Source organism: Ahaetulla prasina, chromosome 14, assembly GCF_028640845.1.
Source record: "Ahaetulla prasina isolate Xishuangbanna chromosome 14, ASM2864084v1, whole genome shotgun sequence".
In the NCBI taxonomy this organism is placed as follows: domain Eukaryota; kingdom Metazoa; phylum Chordata; class Lepidosauria; order Squamata; family Colubridae; genus Ahaetulla; species Ahaetulla prasina.
Window position 1 is genome coordinate 4471500 of NC_080552.1, and position 26409 is coordinate 4497908.

General features: G+C 47.9%; 1 protein-coding gene across 4 annotated transcripts in view; it reads right to left on the reverse strand.

The window, feature by feature from the left end:
• LOC131185020 (hexosaminidase D-like) overlaps positions 1-25666 on the reverse strand; it is a 52898-nt gene extending 27232 nt beyond the window's left edge. For 3 of the 4 annotated variants that reach the window (XM_058157057.1, XM_058157056.1, XM_058157054.1), the window contains exons 1-5: positions 25518-25666; positions 14211-14306; positions 12607-12850; positions 8145-8254; positions 6980-7067 (exon numbers count right to left, since the gene is read on the reverse strand). In XM_058157057.1, coding sequence (XP_058013040.1) covers positions 6980-7067; positions 8145-8254; positions 12607-12850; positions 14211-14305 — 537 coding nt within the window. In that variant the 5' untranslated portion in view covers position 14306; positions 25518-25666. Of the gene's footprint in view, positions 1-6979; positions 7068-8144; positions 8255-12606; positions 12851-14210; positions 14307-25092; positions 25174-25517 lie in introns of those variants that run through there. The other variant, XM_058157055.1, reaches the window with a different exon arrangement.
• Between the last annotated feature and the right edge of the window lie 743 nt (positions 25667-26409).

Consider the following 26409-nt stretch of genomic DNA (forward strand, 5'->3'; position numbering starts at 1 on the left):
TAAGAAAATGTTGGATAGCCATTTGTCTGAAATGGTGTAGAGTTTCCTGCCTGGGCAGGGGGTTGGACTAGAAGGCCTCCAAGGTCCCTTCCAACTCTGATGTTATGTTATGTTATGTTAACTCTCAACCCAGGAATTCCTAGCTCATTTACAAAGTTCTTACTAGTAGAACGTGCATAATCTCTTTTATGTCTTTATATTCACCATGAAATACTTTTGTTTCAAAAAAGGAGATTGCATCAGCAGCATTTGGGGGCTATTATCAACTTTTTTTAACCTCTCTTTGCAATTTACTATATGATTAGATAGCAAGAACGCCCTTTGCCAATCCCTTTAGCCACAAGAGAAATCAATTTTTACCAAAAAAGAAAAAAGCCAGAGATGCAGTCACAGAATTTCCAATCCCACCACAAAACGCCATTTGCAAGTTTTGGTAAGCTATTAACTTCTCAATGAAGGTCCTCTTCAAATTCTCAATTACTTATATATAGGTAATCCTAGACTTATAACAGTTCATTTAGTGAGCATTCAAAGTTACAGTAGTGGCCAAAATTGTGGAAACCTTTTGGGAAAAGTGTATTTTCTAAAATTAGCTAATAACACCACTTTTTTTGGAGTAGTACCATAAAATTATATATCAATGGAAAGATAATTTAATCAATTAATTAATTAAATTAAATGATTAAATTATCTTTCCATACATAACCTGACTTCTTCCATTAAAATCAAAAATAACATCCTTCATTCAAAAGCAATCCGAAATTTCTTAATCCGATATCTATTTTGAATATAATCAATCCAGTTCTTCCATATACAAGCGAAATGTTGGAGATGTAATTGTGATGATGCTACATATTTTCATGTATGGTGGACTTGTAAGAAAATTAAGTCTTTCTGGATAAGAATCTGGTGGATTATGCAGAATGTTTTGAAGAAGAAGATAAAGTTTCTACCGCAATTTTTCCTTTTGGGAATAACAACGGACTGTACAGTGATTGAGACTAAGTTGATTCTGAACTTAATAACAGCAGCACGACTGTTGATTGGACAATATTGGAAGAAAAAAGAATTACCCACAATAGAAGAATGGATATTGAAAGTTTCCAATTTGGCTGAGATGGCTAAAATCTCAGCCTTCCTGAAAGACAGTACTCAAGAAAAATATTTAAATGAATGGAAGAACTGGATTGATTATATTCAAATAGATATCAGATTAAGAAATTTCGGATTGCTTTTGAATGAAGGATGTTATTTTGATTTTAATGGAAGAAGTCAGGTTATGTGAGAGAAAGATTATAATTGTGTTAGATTTTAAAAAGTTTAATGTATGACTGTTTTGTTTAAGGAACTATACCTTGTGTTTGCTCCGGGAAGTCCGGGGGGGGGAGGGGGGTTTAGGAGGGAGGGGGGGAGGGGGAAAAATTCAATTGTTGTAAAACTTTTTTAATAAAAAAAAAAAAAAAGGAAAGATAATTTAATCAAGAATGTAATGCAATAACTTTTATGAAGGATTTGCTATTCAAATAGCAGTTACAGTATAATGAAGAAAAGTGAAACACCTAGAAAAAACAAGATATACAAAAATGATCCCCATAGAAAAAATGAGACATACAAAAATTATCCTCATGTCAGTGAATACTTCGTTGGGTCACCTTTAGCATGAATTACGGCCTTACAACATCTTCCCATGGAGTGAACCAAGTCTTTTAGTTCTGCAGCTGTTACAATGTGAAACCAAGATTGCAGGATTGTTTCTATTAACTGGGTTTTATTGCTGGGTCGCTTCTGACTAACCAGTTTCTTTAGTCGGCTCCATAGATTTCCAATTGGGTGAAGGTCTGGGCTATTCCCAGGCCATTCCAGCAGTGGAAGAGGATTATCTTTAAAAAAAGGAGGGTGTCATTAAAATACACTTTTCCCAAAAATACACTTTTCCCAAAAGGTTTCCACGATTTTGACCACTACTGTATCACGGCACTGAAAAAAGTGACTTATGAACATTTTTCACACTTATGACTACTGCAGCATCCCCAAGATCATGTGATCAAAATCCAGCCGCTTGGCAACTGACTCCTATCTATGACCGGTTGCAGTGTCCCAGGATCCCCTTTTACGACCTTCTGACAAGCAGTCAATAGGGAAGCTAGGCTCACTTTACAACCTGTTACTAACTTAACAAACTGCAGTGATTCACTTAGCAACCGTGGCAAGAAAGGTCCTAAAACAGGGCAAAGCTCACCCAACCAATGTTAGCCCACTTAGCCCATTTGGGCTCAGCCGTGGTCATAAATCAAGGATTACCTTTATTTTAAAAAAATAAATAAATAAACAACCTTTTTCTAAACTATCATCGATCAGCTGCTCTTGTGGCCTCCCAATAAGTATTAAATTGCTCATGGCAGATTCTTTTTCATTCTTTTATATTGAAAATAAACTAAATAAACTAAAAATAAACTAAATAAACTAAACTAAATAAACTAAATAAACTAAAAATAAACTAAATTAAAAAAAGAAATAAAATAAAACCTTTTGCTGGATCTGGTTCTGCTCTCATGTTTATCCCCTCAGATTGAGGAATCAGGTGCTGTCACTCTGCTTAGAGCAGGGGTCTCCAACCTTGGCAACTTTCAGACTTGTGGACTTCAACTCCCAGAAACAAAGCTGGCTGAGCAAAGCTGGCTGAGGAATTCTGGGAGTTGAAGTCCACAAGTCTGAAAGTTGCCAAGGTTGGAGACCCCTGGCTTAGAGAGCCATCTTTGGATACTTGCTCTGATGTGCAGCCCATCTCCAGCAGGTTGCATCCCCCAACTTACTTTGTTTAGTTGGGGATGTAGGATATGAGAAAATTCAAAAATAAAATAGTATGGTTATAAATGCATATAAGCGGAGATTCAATTTTGCTTAGGCAGGGGGGTGGATTGGATGACCTGCAGGGTCCCTTCCAGTTCTGTTACTCTGCTAAATTTGTTAGACATGGTTCTGCTTTAAGATAGTTGGAGAAAAGACATGCTGAAAATGTAACAATGTTGTGTTAGAATAAATCTTCTTTGTTTGAGGCCGGTTAGAAAGTGGCCCAGCTAAAGAGAAATTCCTTAATGCCAGGGCAATAGAGATAAGGAAGAGCCGTGCTTGCAAAATATTTTATGGGGAGTTCTAGGGAGGTGTTGATGAACATGAAATTAGAGAAAGAGATGATGTTGTCTCTGAAGGTGTAGCGGATTAGTAGGGATCGGTCACTGGGTCCGATTGTAGGAAGGGCAATGGGGGGACATCGGGCTAGGGAACTATAAAATGTAATGCTTTTGAAATTTTAGATGTGCCTTCCTGGCTCAAACACCTCTGTTGAGGTCTCTGCTGGGATACCACCCTATTTTGCAAAATTGCTTTTATTATTATTTTTAAAATAAAATCTCTTTATATTCATTGACCCATGCTTGTTGGCTGAATTCATTTCCAACAGGGGAGCCACCAGCCTTATTCACAGGCTAGAGCAAAATGGGGTAGGCCAGGCCTCCGCTTTGGTTTATGACTCTATTGGGCAGAATTCAGGGGTCTTCCAGCACCTTTTCCAACCAACAGGTTTTATTAAGCGGCACATATGCTTTTCGTTGAGCCTATTTTAGCTGTCCCCGCAGCCAGCATCTCTCGTAGATTTTATACAGCGTGATCTTCACTGTGGTCCACAACTAATTCTGAGGAACAAGAGGCAGAGGGGAAAAAGACTCCCAAATGAAAATCAGCAGGTGAAATCAGAGAATTTGACCTACTGCCCCTTGTTGAGATGTGCCCACCGGGTTTCCGTGCATTTCATCAGCCGAGGGCCCAGGGTAGGGGTGGGGGGGTGGCGGTTGTGATTAGAGAGAGCCTAGAGCCGAGGGAGACCACTGTACCTCAGATTGCCGGGTGCGAATCCCTCTTTGTGAGATGGGGTCATAGGTGCCAGATGGGTTTGCTGATCACGTACCTGGCTCCTTGCTGCGTGACCACAGCCCTGCCCGAGCTCCTGGAGGTGCTGGCCGGGGTGGCAGTTGAGACCCCCAGACTTTTAGTCATGGGGGACTTTAACTTGCCATCGTCCGGCTCGTCATCGACAGCAGCTCGGGAGTTCATGGCTTCCATGACGGCCTTGGACCTGACCCAAGTAGTTGATGGCCCTACTCACATTGGGGGTGGCACTCTGGACCTGATTTTTGTCTCTGGTCAGTGGTTGAGAGATCTGGACTTAAAGGAAATAGTCACTGAACCTTTGTCATGGTCAGATCACTCTCTTCGCCTGGACTTTCTGACCGCCATTCACCACGCAGGGAGACGGAGCCGACACGTTGGTTCCGTCCCAGGCGCCTGATGGACCCGGAGGGTTCGGACGGAGCTTGGGCCATTTCCTGAGAGTCTGGCTCACGGCTCGGTTGAGGAACTTGTTGCGGCCTGGGAACGGGCCGCGGCGGGGCCTTAGACCGGTCGTGCCTTTGCGGCCTCTGACCCGGCGCAGGTCCCAACCGGCTCCTTGGTTCTCCGAGGAGCTGAGAGGATGAGCGCGGAGAAGGCGCCTAGAGAGTTCCTGGAGGTCTAGCCGTTCAGAAGCTGATCGGACACTAGTGAAGTCCTATACTAGGACTTACCTAGTGGCATTGAGGAAGCGGCGTAGCTCGCCTCCTCCCTCATTGCATCGGCAGATAACCGCCCAGCCGCCCTGTTTGGGTGACCCGCTCCCTCCTACACCAGGGGCGGGATGACCCGTGCAGGGACGTGCTGAGGAGTTTAACGTTATCTATACGATAAAATCGTTCAACCGGGATGGTTTGGACCAAGATTGCGGTGATCTGGTGAGACGGCTGAGGGTGGTCTTGGTGACATTTTATGGGATGAGTTTGACCCTGTTGCTCCGAGGACATGGACAGGTTGTTGGGGAGGCTGAATGCCACCACATGTTTACTGGACCCGTGCCTCCTGGTTGGTGCTGGCCACGTAGGAGGTGACACGAGGCTGGCTCCAGGTGATTAGAAGCGCTTCTTTGGTGGAGGGTGTATTTCAGGCCGCCTTGAAAGAGACGGTGGTGACGCTCCACCGCAAGTATCCTTCCCTGGACCCGACTGTCTTAGGTAATAATCGTCCGGTCTCAACCTTGCCGCGAAGGTTGTTGAGAGTATGGTGGCATATCAGTTTCCCTTACACCTGGATGAAACTGTCTATCTAGACCCGTTCCAGTCCGGTTTCGGCCCGGTTACAGCACGGAGCGGCTTTGGTCGCGTTGGTGGATGATCTCTGGAGGGCCAGGGATAGGGGTTGTTCCTCTGCCCTGGTCCTATTAGACCTCTCAGCGGCTTTCGATACCATCGACCATGGTATCCTGCTGCGCGGTTGGAGGGATTGGGAGTGGGAGGCACCGTTATCGGTGGTTCTCCTCCTATCTCTCCGACCGGTCGCAGTCGGTGTTGACAGGGGCAGAGGTCGGCCCGAGGCGCCTCACTTGTGGGGTGCCGCGGGGATCGATCCTCTCGCCTTCTGTTCAACATCTACATGAAGCCGCTGGGTGAGATCATCAGTGGGTTCGTGTGAGGTACCAGCTGTGCGGATGACACCCAGCTGTACTTTTCCACACCGACCACCCCAACGAAGCTATCAAGTGCTGTCCCGGTGCCTGGAGGCCGACGGGTCTGGATGGGGAGAAACAGGCTCAAGCTCAATCCCTCCAAGACAGAGTGGCTGTGGATGCCGGCATCCCGGTACAGTCAGCTAAATCCGCGGCTGACCATCGGTGGCGAGTCATTGGCCCCGATGGAGAGGGTGCGCAACTTAGGCGTCCTCCTGGGTGGACGGCTGTCTCTAGAAGATCATTTGACGGCCGTCTCCAGGAGAGCGTTCTACCAGGTTCGCCTGGTGCGCCAGTTGCGCCCCTTTCTGGACCGGGAGGCCCTATGCACGGTCACTCACGCTCTTGTGACGTCTCGCCTGGATTACTGCAACGCTCTCTACATGGGGCTTCCCTTGAAGGGCATCCGGAGGCTGCAGTTAGTCCAGAATGCGGCTGCGCGGGTGATAGAGGGGCCCTCGTGGCTCCCGCATAACACCCATCCTGCGCAGGCTGCACTGGCTACCTGTGGCCTTCGGGTGCGCTTCAAGGTTTTGGTGACCACCTTTAAAGCGCTCCATGGCATAGGGCGGGTTATCTGGGACCGCCTACTGCGACCAGATACCTCTCACCGACCGTGCGCTCTCACAGAGGGACTCCTCAGGGTGCCGTCAGCTAGGCAGTGTCGTTTGGCGACACCCAGGGGAAGGGCCTTCTCTGTGGGGGCTCCCACCCTCTGGAACGAACTCCCCCCAGGACTCCGTCAACTTCCTGACCTTCGAACCTTCCGTCGCGAGCTCAAGACACATTTATTCACCTGTGCAGGACTGGCTTAGATTTTAAATTTAGAGGGGTTTTAAATTGATTTTAATATTTATATTTTATATTTATATTTCTATTTTTAATAATTCGGGCGCTAGAATAAGTTTTTTAAGGATTATTTTAATTTGTATATTGATGTTTTATATGCCTGTGAACCGCCCTGAGTCCTTTGGGAGATAGGGCGGTATATAAATTCAAATAATAATAAATAAATAAATAAAATCACGGCAGTTTAAACAAAAGAACCCGCCAACTGAGTTCAAGTTAGCCTGGTTTAGACTTTGTAGCTGGCGCATATTATGCAAATCCATCCTATTCGGTTGGGTTGATGGTTGGATGGATTGCACAAAACCAGAAAGAGGGTTTAATTCTCTCGGCAACTACAGTGTGTTGTTGAAACGCCAGAACAATTTGTTGGCCACGGCTGAGCCACAGCTGCGTGTCCTCCTTGTCTCAGCTGGAGCCCATTCAACTCAAGCCTCACGTGCACACATCAAAGAGTGCGACCGCGGTATGTGTGCAAAACCACAGAGGCCATTCCTCAAAAAGCGCACAGGGGACAAATTAAGGACAGCCGGCAGCTCCTACCTCCACGTGCCCGAAAGTCTGTACTAACGGGATTATTTCCAGTTTATTGAGGCCTGCCAACTCCTGGATCTTCGAGACGTCTTCTTCACTGTCAAGAGAGAAAAACAGCAGTCAGCACTGGGCCAGCCCTGCCCTGGATCCCAGCAGGGATGAGAGGAGAGGGAGGGGGGCCTGCTAAGACCACCCAAAGGGATTGCTTTGCCCATCTCAATGAGAGGTTCTGGCTTCGGGCAGCACATCTTGAGGAAGGGGGGGGGACGTCAGAGACCCCATTTCCTGCACAAATCCATGACAGCTCAGGATATTCAAAGCGGGCCATGAACCTGGATCCAGGAAGGAAATGGGGTGTGTGTGTGTGAAAGGAGGACAGGAGAGGGGGGGCACCACTTCCATTTGCAAAAGTGATACAGCAAGAGAACCACTTGCTAACCATGATTAGGCCTGGTTACAAAGGGGCCCTGCAGAGGTGAGTCGTTTTTTTTTAAAGAGAGAGGTGGGGAGACCTGAATTTCATCCATTTTGCTGTTTTAAGATTCTTCTCAAATCCACAAAATACACACACATGCACATCCCATCTCGAAATGCAGGCAGCCCTGAAAGGGTGCTGGCTGGATGCATGTGACATACCCCCCCTCCCCTTGCAGTAAAAACAAATACATTCCCCCCCACCCTCCTTGAATCAACCAAAGGAATGTGCTATTGGCTTTCTGGGCTACTCATTAAACCAACTCAAGGTGATTGCACAGCCCGTTGTGAAACACCGATGCCCACACACCGCTGAGAACATGGCAGATGAGCTCTGAGTTCCCCTTCTCCCCCCCACCACTCCATTTCGGCGACTCTAGGCACGCTACACAGAACCGTTTCTGAGCTTGAGGATCTTCACTTCCTTAGAGCAGGGGTCTCCAACCTTGGCAACTATAAGACTGGTGGACTTCAACTCCCAGAGCTGAGAGTTCAATTCTGGGAGTTGAAGTCCACCAGTCTTAAAGTTGCCAAGGTTGGAGAACCCTGCTTGCTGGCTGAGGAATTCTGGGAGTTGAAGTCCACCAGTCTAAAAATGGCCAAGGTTGGAGACCCCTGCCTTAGAGGGCCAGAGCCACACCTGGCCTAGCTCCTCCATCTCTCCCCTCAGCGCTTGCCAAAGCCTTCCAGTTGGCCTTACCTGTAAGCATAGGGAGACCTGAGGATCTCCAGTTCTCCCTTGAAGGGAAACATGTCTTCGTACTCAATCAGGACCCCATTGGCCCCCATCTTGGAGAAGAGTGGGAAGATCTGCGCAGGAGGAGGAGACACAAGGACTGTGAGAGCAGCTCAGCACTGGGGAGGGGAGGGAGGGGGAGAATAAGCAGAATCCAGCAGGGAGGGAAGAGGGGAGGCCGTCTCCTTTCACCCCCAACTAGCAGCCCAGGGGACCCTCCACGAGGAGTCCCAGCCACTTACAGGAGACCTTTGGCCCAACTGGCAACTTCTCAGCCTCCCCTCTTGCAACCACCAAGCCCGCAAAGGATCCCAGAAGCAGTTTTCAGGCCTCTCAACAGATGCAGCTGGACACTTTCATCTCACACACCCAGCAGCTCCTTTGCCAAAGCGGAGGATTTATTCCTGGATGCAAAATCTACTTAGATAACTAACACAGGTATACTGAAACATCATGTAACGATGCCTCTAGTCCTTGTGGCTGCATAGACCCCTGATGGCGAACCGGTGGCACACAGCACCCTCTCTGATGGCAAGCGAGCCATCGCCCCAGTTCAACTCTTCTGTGCATGTGTGTGCGCCTCCCGCCAGTGGTCTTCAGGTCTCTTCCGTGCATGCGCGAGAGTGGTGTGTGTGTAGGGGGGGCCCCACGTGCACATACATAAGGTGCATAAGGGGGCCACGTGTGCATGGGTGGGATGTGTGCAGGGGGCCACGTGCACATGGGTGGGGGCAGGGAGAGCGCGTGGGGGCAGGGGCCGCACACGCATTATATTTTGGGGGGTTGGGCACACGCGCACGCATTTGCACATACACGTCCATGCTTTGGGCACTTGGTCCGGAAAAGGTTAGCCATCACTGGCATAGACCGTCTTGAGAAGTTCGACAATCCCAAAGGAAGTTGGCCAGGACATCACAGTGGGGTTGGGTTCGAGTCTCTCTCTGCATGATTAATTTCTGTTCTGCAAAATCCTGGTTAGTATCTGGTTTATTCTCTACAGGTAGTCCTCGACTTACAACAGTTCATTTTGTGACCGTTCGAAGCCACAGTGGCCCTGAAAAAAAGTGACTTAGGACCGTTTTTCAGAGTTATGACCATTGCAGCATTCTCACGTGATCGAAATTCAGAGGCTTGGCAACTGGTTCAGTCTTATGACCATTGAAGGGTCCCGGGGGTCACGTGATGCCCTTTGGCAACCTTCTGGCAAGCAAAGTCAATAGGGAAGCCAGATCCACTTAACAACCACGTTGCTAACTTATCAACAGCCGTCATTCACTTGATCACCGTCGTAAAATGGGGCAAAACTCACTTAACAAACGTTGCACTTAACAGAAATTTGGGGCTTGATTGTGGTCGTTAAGTCAAGCACTACTTGTATTGCCATTTGGGGGAATTCTGTAATGTGATTACAATTACAGATTATTGCTAATAGGCAGTTGGATGTAGCCAAAGGCCTGGACTCTATATTGGGAGACCTGAGTTCTAGTTCTGTTTTGAGCACGAAGCCGGTTGGGGGATTTGGCCCAATCCTTCTCTCTTTGCCCTAGGAGGAAAGAAATGTCAAAAAAAAAAAAGCTGCCATGGAAACTGTGAAGACTCACCCAGAGGATCACAAAGAATCCAGACTGACGGGGGAGGCCCACACAAAAGCAGTAGCCCTTAGACTTATATACTGCTTCACAGCCCTCTCTAAGCGGTTTACAGAGTCAGCTTCTTGCCCGCAACAATCTGGGTCCTCATTTTACCCACCTCGGAAGGATGGAAGGCTGAGTCAACCTTGAGCCAGTCAAGATCAAACTCCTGGCAGTGGGCAGAGTTAACCTCCAATACTGCATTCTAACCACTGCACCACCAGGAAGGAGAATGAGAAAGAAAATAAGAGGGAGGGAGGGAGGGAAGGAAGGAAGGAAGGAAGAGCAATAGCACTTAGACTTATATACTGCTTCACAGTGCTTTACCGCCCTTTCTCAGCGGTTTACAGAGTCAGCCTCTTGCCCCCAACAATCTGGGTCCTCATTTTACCCACCTCAGAAGGATGGAAGGCTGAGTCAACCTTGAGCCTGGTGAGGTTTGAACTGCCAAACTGCTGGCAGTCAGCAGAAGTAGCCCGTAGTACTGCACTCTAATCACTGTGCCACCCCAAGTCATTTTCTTAGGCAAGAAAAACCAAAAGTACAAATATAGACCAGGTGAAACCAGGCTTAATAGCAGTAACTGTGAGAGGGATCTTGGAGTTTTAGTGGCCAACCAATTAAATACGAGTCAACAGTGTGTGGCGGCAGCCAAAAAAGCCGATGCAATCCTAAATTGCATTAACGGAGGGATACAATCAAGATCAAGGGAGGTACTAACACCACTCTATAAAGCCTTAATAAGACCACACCTAGAGTACTGTATCCAATTTTGGTCACCACACTATAAAGAAGATGTTGAGACTCTGGAAAGAGTGCAGAGAAGAGCAACCAGGATGATTAGGGGACTGTAGATTAAAACATACAATGAATGGTTGCAGGAACTGGGCATGGCTAGTCTAGAAGGACCAGGGGAGACAGGATAGCAGTCTTCCAATACTTGAGGGGCTGCCACAGAGAGGAGGGGGTCAAACTATTTTCCAAAGCACCCGTAGGCCAGAAAAGGACTAATGGATAGAAACTGAACAAGAAGAGATTCAACTTGGAAATAAGGAGAAATTTTCTGACAGTGAGAGCAATCAACCAACGGAATAGAAGTTGCCTTCGGAAGTTGTGGGAGCTTCATCCCTGGAACTTTCTTACTTTCCAGTGTTTTCGCTGTTAGGAAGTTTCTCCTTAATTCCAGGTTGCTTCTCTCCTTGATTGGTTTCTATCCATGGCTTCTTGTCTTGCCTTCTGGTGCTTTGGAAAATAGATGGACCCACCCCCTCTTCTTTGTGGCAGCTCAAATACTGGAACACTGCTATCATATCACCCCGAGACTTTCTTTTCACTAGACTCTTGAGTACCTGCATCATGTTCCTGGCTCCTGCATTGGACAAGGACACTCAAATCCTTTCTACTCCATCAACCCAGCCTTTTTCTGTCCCAAATGTGCCCCTTACCACTTTCCTCTGCATATGCAGCGTAGAACTTTACATTTCTCTGTTAAATTCCATCTTATTTATTTCAGTTTATTTTATGAACTTTATATCAGTTCATGGTTCAAGGCTGTCTAGATCAGTCTCTTCACTCTTTCATTTAGAGCAGTGTTTCTTAAACTTTTTCCTCTCAGAACCACTTCCCACCTTTTTAAAGGTTAAAAAGGTAAAGGTTCCCTCGCACATGTGTGTTAGTCATTCCCATCTCCGTTTCTAAGCCGAAGAGCCAGCGCTATCTGAAGACGTCTCTGTGGTCATGTGGCCGGCATGACTAAATGCCAAAGGCACACGGAACGCTGTTACCTTCCCACCAAAGGTGGTGCCTGGTTTTCTACTTGCATTGTTTATGTGCTTTCGAACTGCTAGGTTGGCAGAAGCTGGGAGAAGGAACGGGAACTCACCCCGTTATGCGGCATGAGGGATTCGAACTGCTGAACTGCCGACCTTTCGATTGACAAGCTCAGTGTCTTAGCCGCTCAGCTACCGTGTTTTAAAGGTTAGGAGAACCCAAAATAGCTCCTAAAAGGTGAAATATTCATCTGATAAACAGACAAACCTGACTGGTACAGGAAGACCTGCTCACTCCAGGAAAGAATGAAACCAGATATGGACATGAGTCACCGTGAGTTTTCTCTTTTTCCTGCAGTCTAACCACCTTGATTGAAAGGGAGTTTTTGGAAATGAAAACACCTGCAATTGTTTCATGGCTGTACAGGTGTATCTTTCAGATGTAGGGTTTTTTTCCTTTAAAGACTGACAAATCTAGATTATTATTATTATGGGAAGAGGCATGTGTTTCTAAATATATGTCTGTAGTGAGGGTAGTGAACTAACAAAAAAAAACTCTAAGCAAATTACACACGCACAGCTTTTTTGTGTCACAAAGGGCCACAAAACAAGTGTCTGTAGAACAAGTGGTTCTTAGAAAGAGGAGGGCAAACCTATGACATGTGGGACAAGCCATGTTTTGGTGACACAATAGTGCTCACCAACACTTGACAACAATTATTCTCGAAAGCGCTACTTCAAAAATGACTTTGTTTTACTTGTAATTATTTGACATTTCTTTATGTAATAGATAGCACCACATATGATTGAACTGTATTTTTTTAAAAAAATAAATAAATATGTAATGAATTGTGAAGGGGGGTGTTGTTGTTGGGGAGGGACATACCAGAAGAGTCAAGTTAAGACATTTTCTGATTTTTTGGGCACGCACAGCCCAAAAGGTTCGCCATCACTATCTTAGGTACTTGGAAATGAGGGTTAGATACAATCCCGCCTCCCTGGGGTCCTGCTCACATTGCAACTCACCTGCTCCAGGTAGGATACTTTAGGAGCTGCCCCTTTGAGGTCCAGATGGACCAACCGCATCTGCATGGAGCTGAAGTCCCGGTGGGGCAGTTTCTTCAAGTCCGGGCCAGATGCTCCGGCCGCTGCCTGGCGATCCGAATGCCCCAATGATCGAGCCTGGGGGTTGCCTGGCTGTTTTGCATCCTGCACATTGCCCCAGAAGTGGCTTTCCCCGCTAACTTCCCTGTGCTGGTCCAGCGTAAAGCTGCAATAAGGAACAGAGAGGAGGCTCAGGGTTAGGAAAAATACGTCAGGAGCAGCTGTGAAATGCTACCGGTTTACACCGGTTCAGGCGCCTCTTGCCATGTGCACAATGTGCAAACAGACCTGGCTAAATTGGAAAGAGTGTGTATACAGGTAAGTCCTTGATTTACGACCTCAGCTGAGCCCAAATTTCCCATTGCAACCTAAGAAAGTTAAGTGAGTTTTTTTGCCCTATTTTACGATCTTTCTTGCTCAGTTGTTGTTGTGTCTTGCACGCCCTCAGAGCAGCCAGGGCCTTCTTACCTGCTCCCGAACACTGAGGAATGTATGCCTCCCGGCCCAAGTCCTGGCTCCATGCCCACACAAACTGCAGAAGAAGGAGAATCTCCCGGCCCCAGCCCTGACTCCATGCCCAGGCAAACGGAACAGCTAGACCCCTCCCCCTCCTCCACAGCATGTGAGCCTGAGGAAAGTTTATTTCCAACAGCTGCTGATTGGAGTGACCCTCGCATCAGAAGATTGGATAGGCGGAGGCAACAGAGGGAAGGGAGGGGCAGGCCTTAATGAGTGCTGAGTCATGGAGCCACACCCCATGGCCTATATAAAGGATCTACTTTCTGGCAGTCTCTGAGTCAGGCAAAAGTCAAACTTATCTTGCTGAAGTCACTTTCTGGTCTCCTGCCTGCTCTGAGGACTTTGCTAGGACTTTGGGCAGAGCTGCAGAGGCAAGCCTGATTCGGATTTCCCTGACCCAGCTGTCAGCGGAGGAGTGGGACACGACAGTTGTTAAGTGAGCCACTGCAGTTGTTAAGTTACTAATACGGTTGTTAAGTGGATCTGGCTTCCCCGTTGACTTTGTCAGAGGTCACAAAAGGTGATCCACATGACACATGACACTGAGACCGTCATAAATTGCCAGCCTCTGAATTGTGACGCCTTGAGCATTGGGGATGCTGCAGCGGTTGCAAGTGTAAAAAGTGGTCATGTCACTTTTTCTAATTTCTATTTCTATTCTATTCTTGACAGTTGGCAGTCCAGTCTCCTTTTGAAAGCCTCCAGTGATGGGGCACCCACAATTTCTGAAGGCAACTTCTGGTTAATTGTTCTCACCGTTGGGAAATTTCTCCTTGGTTCTAGGTTGGAAGGATCCTTAGGACCTCCCCAACGTTATGCAGACCCAAATCCAAGAGGTTTTTAAAAAAAAATTATGGCACATTCACATCTCATTTTAATTTAAAAAAAAATCCACAAGAGATTAAAAATACAAAATATGAAGTATAAAAGCCTGATAAAATTCATCCCGCCCAGAGCACTGCAGAGGCTGCAGGAAAAGTCTGTGCCCTTCAACGCCCAGCACCAACCTGTCCCGGAAGAAGAACTTGATGCCAGCCAGTGCCACTGTCAGGAGGACCGCAAGTCGCAGCAGGTTCAGCTTCTGGCTGCGGTGAAGCGCCATCCTGCCATAGAGAAGGGGAGCAAAGGTAAAACATCAAAGACTGACCAGGAGGCCCACTCAAGGTCAGGCAAGGATCCTGGCACAGAAGTCAACCTTCCCCACCAGGCGCTCTTTACAGATGTATCTTGAACTACAACTCCCATATGGGCAGGTGGATCACAGCCCACGGAGCTGGAGTTGGGGCTGGCTGGCAAAGTCAAGAAAAGGCACCATCCCGAAGGGTGACCTACTGGATCTGATCCCTACTGGAGACCTGAGGACTGTGTGGGAGCTTCTCCAGCACTTATTTGTACCCTATGATTATCATTAAGTGTTGTATCATTGAGTGTTAAATTTGTACCCTATGACCATCATTTGTGTTGTAAATGTTGTACCTTGATGAAGGTATCTTTTCTTTTATGTACACTGCACCAAGACAAATTCCTTGTGTGTCCAATCACACTTGGCCAATAAAAAATTCTATTCTATTCTATTCTATTCTACTCTGTATTTATTATTTTTACAAATAATTTAAGGCAGCAAACCTATCCAATGTATCTTCCTCCTTTTCCACCCACAACGATAATCCCGCGAATTGGGTTGAGAGAGTGACTCGTCCAAGGTCAACCAACCAGCTTTCGTGGCTAAGATGGAATAGAACTCACAGACTCCTAGTTTCTATCCTTCTGCCTTAACCCCTATATCAGGTGCGTCAAACTCAAGGCCGCAGGCCAAATCCAGCCAGCAATGTGGTCGGATCTGTCCCGTAGGACCATCCTGGTCTACCTAATGCAAAGAAGAAAGATTGGGCCAGCGTGGCTTTGGACCGGTTTACCCAATGTGAAGACGAAATATGCCAGCAGCTTGGGGAGTGGCATCAAGCTGGTCACGTCCACCCAGTCGGCCACGTCCATGCCCACCCCCCAGCCCCTGAGGTCAACCACAGCCCTGATGTGGCCCTCAACGAAATTGAGTTTGACACCCCTGCACTAAACCAAACTGGTTCTCCTAACTGTAGACATGCTGCTATTCCTGAACTCTGAAATCTTCATTTGGTTGTGATTTTTGCTGGGGGCACCTAAAACACCACCAGACACCTGCATACCTGCACAGGCATTTAATATCCTGCCTTTATTGTTTCTTATATACAATAGGTGGCAAACATATCCCAACACGCCCTCCTCCTCCTATTTTAACCACCACCACAACAATCCGGTGAAGTGATTTGGGCTGAGAGGGAGCGACTGGCCCAAAGTCACCCAGCCGGCTTTCATGACTAAGGCAGGACTAGAACTCACCATCTCCTCGTTTGAGAGACCAGACCTCTCATTTAGGATTGTGTGAGCTCTGGCAAAAAAAAAAAAAAATGCTGCAAAATATTACCGGTATTTTTATGGAAATATAAGAGTGTTTCCTTGGGGTATTTAAGTCGCTGCTGCTATTTTAAACATGTAGACAGTAATTGAATTATTTTTCATAAACTGCTGCTTAGAATGATAACTTCTGGCCCAATCCCTGCCCCTTCACTCGGGTGGCTTAAATCTGTCGCTCTGACTTCAGAGCTCAAACTAGCTTAATCCACAGGAAAAGGACTCTTGAACGCAAGACGCAAACTAGAGCTGCATTCTACAAAACGCAATTTGGATTGTTCAGAAGGAATCGGACTTTGCTTTCTCCTGATTCACAAGCAAGGAACAGTTTCAGCCTCCAATTTTCCCCTCCTTACTGCATTCCAATCCTATCCTAGGTCAACAGATCTTAGCAATCAAACCACACAGCAGAACACTGAGCACAAAGCAAACCTAGCTAGCTTGGTGGCAAATCAAAGCTCAAGATTTGAACCTGGGACTCCGAGGGGAGGATGGGTACCAGAGCACGCAGAAACTCCCGAGATGCACCTTGCAGAAGCCGAGGGGGGCTCCGGCTGATCGGCACCCACCACGCTTTTCCTAGCCAGGTTGTGCCCGAGTGATGCCTGGTGTTGAAACAGCAGCCAGTTCCAGCAGCCTGTGCCCTCCTGACCTGGGCAACTCTTCCTGGTTTGCCTCGTGAACTTTGCCAGCAGCAGAGACTTCACTGCCTCTGAATCTAGAACGTGGGCAAAGTTTGCTGGATTTATGAGCTTATGAGTTGTTTGGAGGCCGTACGGGTCTGGATGGGGAGAAACAGACTCAGACTCAATCCATCCAAGACGGAGTGGCTGTGGATGCCGGCATCCCGGTACAGTCAGCTGACTGTTGGGGGCGAGTCACTGGCCCCAAAGGAAAGGGTGCGCAACTTGGGCGTTCTCCTGGATGAATGGCTGTCGTTTGAAGATCACTTGACGGCCGTTTCCAGGAGAGTTTTTTACCAGGTCCGCCTGGTCCGCCAGTTGCGCCCCTTTCTTGACTGGGATGCCTTATGCACGGTCACTCATGCTCTCGTCACTTCTCGACTGGATTATTGCAATGCTCTCTACATGGGGCTACCCCTGAAGTGTACCCGGAGACTGCAGTTAGTCCAGAATGCAGCTGCGCGGGTGATTGAGGGAGCACCGCGTTGCTCCCGGGTAACACCACTCCTGCGCAGTCTGCACTGGCTACCTGTGGTCTTCCGGGTGCGCTTCAAGGTTTTGGTTACCACCTTCAAAGCGCTCCATGGCTTAGGGCCCGGGTACTTATGGGACCGCCTGCTGTTTCCACATGCCTCCCACCGACCCGTACGCTCTCACAGAGAGGGTCTTCTCAGGGTGCCGTCCGCCAAGCAGTGTCGGCTGGCGGCCCCAGGAAGGTCCTTCTGTGGGAGCACCTACTCTCTGGAATGAACTTCCCCCCGGTTTACGCCAATTGCCTGACCTTCGGACCTTCCGCCGGGAACTGAAAACTTATTTATTTATACAAGCGGGACTGGCCTGATTTTTAAATTCTAAATTTAAATTTTAAACTTTTAATGGTAATTTTATTGGGTATTTTTATGGTCAATCGACGGTTTTAATTTGGCCTTTTATTGAATAAGCTTTTTAAATTGTTATTTTAATATGTATATTAATTGTTTTAAATGAAGGCTGTACACCGCCCTGAGTCCTTCGGGAGAAGGGCGGTATAGAAGTTTGATAAATAAATAAATAAATAAATAAATCTAGTCAAGCAAAACAATCACCTTTTTAAAAAAGATGATTTAGTCACATTCTCCCCATTGTTTACAGTTCACTGTCAGGCTTGGATGGCAGTCCAGTCAGTCAATTTCTATTCCAACCAATGGATCAATATTCAGTCCATCTCCATTATACACGTTGTCCAAGACACTCAGAAGCTTTAGATTGCAAAAACTTTCCCCCCCCCCAAATGGACAAAATGCAATGGGATTAGGCGATTATAGAAATATTACGCTATACTGGAAAATAGAAGTCATATTTCTATAATCATATCATCCCATTGCATTTGTCCATTTGGGGGGAAAAAAGAATACACGAGGAAACTGTTAGGAAAACATGAGCTTAGCTATTTTTCTGGAGGAGAACGGCGCATAAAAATCCTGTTCCTCTAGTACTGAAACTGAAATGACCCCGTGTGAGCAAGAAGAACCTCCTCTTTGCAAAGCCAGGATAAAACCAATTTAAACCAAGTTAACACTCCAAAACCCCGGAAGTGCCAGGTTCAGGATGTCTCAGTGATACAGAAACCAGCCATGCGCACAAAACAAAACATAGGTTTGCTTCAGTGGTGAAATCTAAATTTCTTTCCTACCAGTTCTGTGGGTGTGGTTTGGTGGGCGTGGCTATGTGACTGGGGGATCAAAAGACAGAAACTCACTAACAATGTCCTGCTGGAGAAGGGTTGGACTAGATGACCTCCAGATCCCTTCCAGCCCTGGATTATCCTCTGAAGCTGCGTCTAGTGCCAAGTTTGTAGTCCTTCCTTCCCCTCCTGTTCCCTCCCTCTTTCTTTCTTTCTTTTCTTTCTTTCTTTCTTTCTCTCTCTCTCTCTCTCTCTCCCTCTCTCTCTCAAACGAACCCCCACCCCCCATTTTTTGCCTAGCAGCCTTCAACTTTTTTACCTTTTAAAAAATGCTTTTAAAAGTAAAAAAAAAAGCTCTGACAATCAGTCACCTCAGCTGGGCATGGGGGAGGGGAGGGAATTTTGCTACCGGTTCTCTGAACCACCTGCCGCCATTGCTACCGGATCGACCGACCCAGTCCAAACCGGGAGCATTTCACTCCTGGTTTGCTTTCAAATCCCCAAATAAACATTGCACTCTGGAACTTCTGCCAAATAATTTCAGATAGCCTAAGGTATTGCAGAAGAAAAGCTCAGAATATTTGGATTTGGGCTGGAACGAAATCTTGGGAGAAATTCCGAGAGTGATTTTACGGATTGAGTAGATTATATATGATTATTGTTTTGCTGTTGACTGCGTAGTACAGTATTTCTCAGCCTTAGTAACTTGACAATAGTAATAGTACTTAAGACTTATCTACCACTCCATAAAACTTTACAGCACTCTCTGAACAGTTTACAACAAGGAATGTCAAAACTAAGGCCCGGGAGCCGGATCTGGCCCACGCTGTGATTAGATGTGGCCACCCTGGAAATAGTGAAGGACCAGCCCACGGTGTCTCTGCCAGCAAAAACGGAGCTCGCAAGCAGCCCACGGTGTCTCTGCCACTCCATTTTTGCTGGCAGAGGGTTGCAGGAGGCCGTTGCAGCTGAAAATGGAGCTTGGGAGCCCGTTTTCACTGGCAGAGCGCTTGGGCCACCACTGGCGCCAACATGAGTGACATCAAGCTGGCCACACCCATCCTGGCCACCCCCCACCCCACCCCCCCGCAAATTGCAACCCTCAATGAAATCAAGTTTGACACCCCTGGCTTACAATGTCACACATTATCCCCAACAATCTGGCTCCTCCTTTTACTGACCTCGGAAGGATGGGAGGCTGGGTCAACCCTGAATAGGTCAGGATCAAACTCCAGGCTGTGGGCAGAGTTAGCCTGCAGTGCTGCATTCCACGGCTCTTAACCATGCTGGCTGAGGAATTCTGGAAGTTGAAGTCCACCCATTTTGAAATGGCCAAGACTGAAAAACGCCAGTGTAGTGTAGACATGCTTGCAAAAACAATACCTGATTAGCACGGTTTCTGTCAATTCCCAATTCTGCTTGGCATCATTTTTGGCTTTTTTTTGTTGCCAACCAGCTGAATACAACAGGCAGCACCCCAAGCTTGGTTTTGTTTTGTTTTTTTGTTTTTTTGCACATGTGGGCTCTCCAATAATAATCCGAGAAGTTGAACCAGCAATGGAAGAGGGTGGCTGAGCTGTCAAGCTACCATAAACTTTTAGGAGGAAACAGAGGGTGGCCAATCTAAGGGCACTTTCTTTCTGTGGTCAACCCAGAGTTTGTCATTTCTTTTATTAAATGTGCTCATGTTGCTGTTTGGTTCTCACGGGCCTGAGAAAAGGTAAACTGTATAGATGCTTTGGACCAAGGCCATCCTTGCTGAGATGAAAATAATGCGTTTTCGTCATTTACCGATGGGCTCAAGAAAGTTAAGTCTTTTGTACGCAGTATCACTAGCCGGGCAACGTGATCAGGTTTTGCTGAAATATGAAGAAAAGAGCATTTCCTGTTTTGCTACAACCTATGCAGGAAGGAAGGAATCACAATCAAGGCAGAACTATGACAGCTTAAGCAAACTTTTGAAACAACACCAGGGAAAGCAGCTGCCCAGCATCACAGATTTAGAAGGGATCTCAAAAGGTCACTGAGTCCACACCCTTCTTGGTGCATTTTGGACAGGCAGCTATGTTTGAAGACTGCCGGCAAGGAAGGGGACCACACGAGGCAGCCTATCACTGCACCTGTTGAAAACTGTTTCCGTCATTTATTTTATTTATTTCGATTTTTATACCGCCCTTCTCCCGGAGGACTCATGAAAGCCTTTCCGCTGTTTCGATGAACTAGTCCTTGCAATTTCAACCTTGCGGGTGGCACGTGGCCCAGCAAAGGCCTTGCTTTTTACTGGAACTGGTATTAAAGGAGTTAAGGAGCTGCTGATCCAGTTCTACAGGGGAATTATTGAGTCTGTCATTTGCACCTCCATAACTGTCTGGTTCGGTTCTGCAACCCAACAAGAAAAACACAGACTTCAGAGGATAATTAGAACTGCAGAAAAAATAATGGCTACCAACCTGCCTTCCATTGAGGACCTGTATACTGCACGAATCAAGAAGAGGGCCGTGAAAATATTTACAGACCCCTCGCATCCTGGACATAAACTGTTTCAACTCCTACCCTCAAAACGACGCTATAGAGCACTGCACACCAGAACAACTAGACACAAGAACAGTTTTTTCCCGAAGGCCATCACTCTGCTAAACAAATAATTCCCTCAACACTGTCAAACTATTTACTAAATCTGCACTACTGTTAATCTTCTCATCGTTCCCATCACCCATCTCTTTCCACTTATGACTGTATGACTGTAACTTAGTCACTTGTAATCCTTATGATTTATATTGATATATTGACCATCATTTGTATTGTAAATGTTGTACCTTGATGAAGGTATCTTTTCCTTTTATGTACATTGAGAGCATATGCACCAAGACAAATTCCTTGTGTGTCCAATCACACTTGGCCAATAAAAAATTCTATTCTATTCTATTCGAGTCCCAGAAAACATGAATCTCTCCTCTTCTAGCCAGAGAGAAGAGTTGGCACCTCTGTCTCTAAGCCCATTATGGCCAATCGGGACTCACTTATTTGTACCCTATGACCATCATTTGTGTTGTAAATGTTGTACCTTGATGAAGGTATCTTTTCCTTTTATGTACACTGAGAGCATCTGCACCAAGACAAATTCCTTGTGTGTCCAATCACATTTGGCCAATAAAAAATTCTATTCTATTCTATTCTATTCTATTCTATTCTATTCTATTCTATTCTATTCATGATTCTTAACAAATGTATCTTTTCTTTTATGTACACTGAGAGCATCTGCACCAAGACAAATTCCTTGTGTGTCCAATCACACTTGGCCAATAAAAATTCTATTCTATTCTATTCTATTCTATTCTATTCTATTCTATTCTATTCTATTCTATTCTATTCTATTCTATTCTATTCTATTCTATTCATGATTCTTAACGAATGTATCTTTTCTTTTATGTACACTGAGAGCATCTGCACCAAGACAAATTCCTTGTGTGTCCAATCACATTTGGCCAATAAAAAATTCTATTCTATTCTATTCTAAACTGGCAAAGGGCCTCTCAACTCTGTTGTGTTTCCTCTTTATTGTTAGTGGAGACAGCAGACAGAGCCATGAAGGCACCCCGAAGATCTTAAGTTCTAGGTTCCACAAATGTCTCAGAAGGTCTCAGAAGGGAGGGGCAGCTTCCCTCCCCCTTTTCTCCACCTGCACAGGAAATCTGTCCAAGGGAAGTTGGTGGGAAATTGGGCAGCTGGAATAGCAGGTGGATTGACTCAAAGAATCATTAAGATTGGGGAGGGAGGGAACCTTGGAGGTCTTCTAGTCCAGGGGTCTCCAACCTTAGCAACTTTTAAGACTTGTGGACTTCAACTCCCAGAATTCCTCAGCCAGCTTTGGTTTTCTAGTACAACTCCCTGCTCCAGGCAGAAGTCCTTGTAGCATCCTGGACAGATGGCTGTCCAATCTTTCCTTGGAAACCTCCAGTGATGGAGCACCCACAACTTTGGGAGACAGATTGTTCCACTGATGCATCGTTCTCACTGCCAGGAAATTCCTCCTTATTTCCAAGTTGAATCTTCCTCTAAGGCAGGGGTCTCCAACCTTCCAACTTTAAGACTTGTGGACTTCAACTCCCAGAGGTCCTCACCCAGCAAAGCTGGCTGAGGAATTCTGGAAGTTGAAGTCCACAAGTCTTAAAGTTGCAAGGTTGGAGATCCCTGCTCTAAGGTTGGAGATCCCTGCTCTTGCCTCTTGTCTTGCCCTCAGATGCTGTGAATCAATCGACCTCCTCTCCCCTGTGACAACCCTTCAAGTATTGGAAGATGCCAATCTTCCCTCTGGTTGAAGGGAGGCTCTGAAGTGCCTGGAGGAGATAGGTTGGTGCCCAGGAAATGCACCCCTGCAATGCTGAGCAGCACCAAGTTCCTGCACCCTTTCGGGTCCTATCTCCAGGTCTCCAGATCTCCTCTTCAAGCTGAATGCCCAGGAGACCAACCAGCCCTGATAGACCACATTCACCCGTTCAGTGCAGGGCCCATGGCTCATTCCTGCCCCTCTGAACTTTGCCTATTTGGCCCCTTGCAGTGAGGGGGGAGAAGAGAGTGGTCCTCCGGGAAGCTTAGCACCTTCATATGCTCAGCCCAGACGAGGTCCATGTGTAGCCAAAGGTGAACATGCACATAATGCCAAGCCAACTGATAATGCCTGACTGATAGATGCAATACGCCACTATCTGCACATCCCACTGGCTGGGTGGGCACAGCATTCTAAACTGAGGACAAACAAGCTACATGATGGCTTTGCCCCATGTACAGGTAGTCCTTGACCTGCAACCATGCATTTAGTGACCGTTCAAAGTTACAATAGAATAGAATAGAATAGAATAGAATTTTTATTGGCCAAGTGTGATTGGACACACAAGGAATTTGTCTTGGTGCATATGCTCTCAGTGTACATAAAAGAAAAGATACGTTCATCAAGGTACAACATTTACAACACAATTGATGATCAATATATCAATATAAATCATAAGGATTGCCAGCAACAAGTTATAGTCATACAGTCATAAGTGGAAAGAGATTGGTGATGGGAACTATGAAACGATTAATAGTAGTACAGATTCAGTAAATAGTCTGACAGTGTTGAGGGAATTATTTGTTTAGCAGAGTGATGGCCTTCGGGGAAAAAATGGCACTGAATGAAATGACTTATGACCGGTACTCCTCACAGTTATGAAGGTTATACCCTCCCCGCGGTCACCAAGGATCAAAATCTGGGCACTGGGCAACGGGCATACGTTTTGGATGGTTGCAGTCTCCTGAGGTCACATGACTGCCATAGGCGAGCTTCGCATCCAGTTTCCAACAAGCACAATCTCATGGGGGAAGCTGGGTTCACTCAATGACCACGTGATTCACTTAACGCCTGCAGTGATTCAGTTAACAACTGTCAGCCACAACAAAAAGGTTATAAGATCAGTTAACCACTGTCTGACTTAGCAACAGAAATTTGGACCCCCAATTATGGCCATCAGTCCAAGCACGACCTATAAGCAAGTAGCCAGTCTGTGAAGCAAAGACTCCATCTCTGCCCCACACCCAGAGAAGGTTCAAAGTGGGGCTGGGAAGAGTTGGGCTCACATCTGCTATGGCAACCTACTGCTTGCCTCTCTTAACCTCTTGTGTGAACTGGGCCTGACGCGATTTGCCTGCAATTTGGCAATTTGAATGTCACCAGGCTCAAGGCTGACTCAGCCATCCATCCTTCTGAGGTCGGTAAAATGAGGACCCAGATTGTTGTGGGAAAGAGGTTGACGTTGTAAACCACTTAGAAGGCTGTAAAAGCACTGGGAAGCAGTATATAAGTCTGAGGGCTATTGCTATTTGTTTATTTGGGTACCCATGCTGATTAAACAGGTTTTGTTAAGCGGGTTTAGCATATTGAGTGTTGAGCCATATAGAACATAGAATCACAGAGCTGGAAGGGACCTCAGAGATCTTCTAGTCCAAACCCCCTCCCCAAGGCAGGAGAACTTATACCATCCCAATAAATAAATAAATAAAGGTTCTCCAGTCTATTGTTGAAAAGCTCCAATGATGGAGCACCTGATATACTCTATTGATCCGAGGTCTCCAACCTTGGTCCCTTTAAGACTTGTGGACTTCAACTCCCAGAGTCCCTCAGCCAGCAAAGCTGGCTGAGGAATTCTGGGAGTTGAAGTCCACAAGTCTTAAAGGGACCAAGATTGGAGACCCCTGCTATAGATGAATCACCATAAGGCAAATTGTCTGTTAAATCCGCTCCAGATTTTCAGAAATCACCCCATGTTGCCACCATGTTCACAGCTGCCCAGGGACTCTCCTCCAGACCTAGACTTGCAGCCCCAAAAGCCAGTTCCACCTTGGCCAAAAGCAGCCAAAGAAGGGCAGGTGCAGGACTCCTTGCCCCACATTGCGGTACAACGCTTCAGCCCGCAGCGGAGAAGAGCCTTCCCCTCGGGCGGCGTTTCTACTCGGCCAAGAGGAAAAGAGGAAGAAAAGGGGGAAGCAAAGCAGACTTCCCCGGGCCCAGAGAGCCGCAGAACCGGCTCCAAGCTTGCTTATACCGCTTGCCTATATGGACCCCGGTCCTCCCCCCCCCCCGCCGCCTCCGCCCCACGCTAGCCCAGAACGGCTAAGGCCGGCTCGGGAGCTGCTGGTTCACCTGGGTAAAAGTCATCAGCTCTCGGGTTAACCGGTCGAGCAGGTGGGCGATGGAGATGCTGAGCATCCGTCCACCGAGGAAGGGAGGGGGAAAGCCGCGGCTCCTGCGCGTCCTCGAAGACATTTGAATGGCTCAGCAAAAGCAAATCCCTCCGGCCAGCGAAGCCGATTCAGACCCGGCCAGGCCAAGGAAGCAAGCTCAGGCGCCCCCCACCCAATCCCATCCCATCCCATCCCACCCCACCCCCGGGCGCTGCCCAGGTGGCGCAGGGAGGGCAGCTCTAGACGCCCCAGGCGGCCGCGGGGATGGGGAGCGGGCTGCGGTCGGGGAGGGAGCCGCCGCCCCAGGAGACCCTCCAACGACCACGGGATGCGGAGCCCCGGCCATCTCCCAAGATCCTCCCTTCCGGCGCCCACCTCCACCTGCAGCCGGCCGTGGAGCCGCAACCAGGACGCCGCGCGGGGAACAGCTTCGCCGGCCAGCTTGTGCCGGGATCGCCAGCAGGGAGCCCGGGGCGCCTAATGCCACGCAGAACGGCAGGTCCAGAAAGAGGCCCGGCGGCGGCGAGAGAGGAGGAGGAGGAGGAGGCGGTCGCCGCCGCCGCCGAGCCTCTGCGCCAGTTGGCCTCCGGGGATTCCACGACCACGCCACCCACGCGCACAGGCAGGCAGGGCCGTTAGAAGGCTGGGACGTACCGCCCTCCCGGGCTTCTCCCCTTCCTCGCCGTTTTGGCGGCTGCGCCCCTCGGATGCCCCGCTCCTCAGCCTGCCAGCCCCCCACGGGAGGGCCCAGCCCGTCAACCGGCGCCCCCGCGAATCCGGCGGCGCCTCTGCAGCCCTACCTGAGCCGCTGCAGGTGCAGCTCCGCTCCCCGTGCTCGGTCGGCGCTGAGGCGGGAGCCGGCACGAGGGCGGAGCAGGCAGGCAGGCAGGCAGGAGCAGCCCCCGCCCCGCCCTGGAAGGCGGCACGAAGAGTAGCTAGTCCGGCAGAGTCCGCGCCTCCGGCTGGACTGGCCCGGAGGAGGAGGAAGCGGCGCGGGCTAGCTTGGTAGAGCCTCCCCGCCCAGCTGCAGCCTATCTCCCGTGCGCAGCCCCCGAGCTCGGCCTCTTCCAGGCTGAGATCAAACCCCGCCCGCGGCCACGGGAATCGGTTCCGTCCTGCCTTCCTCCTCGCTGGGCCAAATTCCCCCTGGGATCTAGGCTCGCCCCATCAGCTGAGCCCCCTCGAGCGCAGGATCGGGGCGAGCGGGCTGCCCCAGTCCAGGGAATTCCACGCGGGATGGGCTGCCTGGCTCGCGTGTCCAGATGTCCCCTGCCCGGACCCCCTTCCGGGCAGCGGGAAGTGGACGCGGGGCTCCTGCCCCCCACGCGTGGCCACGGCGGGACCTTCTCCTGATTTGGCCGCCTCTCGCAGCCAGTTCAGCTCCTCCGTTGAGTGCGGGGATATTTTATTAGATGCAGTCGGTAATATTTTTTTTAAATTTGAATTTATATCCCGCCCTTCTCCGAAGACTCAGGGCGGCTTACATTGTATAAAACTATAATATAAAATATATTACATTATATCTATAATATGAAACTATAGTATAGATGCTTTGCTGGCTGGGGAATTCTGGGAATTTAAGTCCCCCAGGCTTAAAGTTGCCAAGGTTGAAGATCCCTGCTTTAAGCAACGTAGGAAATCGAATTCAAACGCAATATAAGGAAATGCTTTGAAGAGCACATTTGTTCCTTC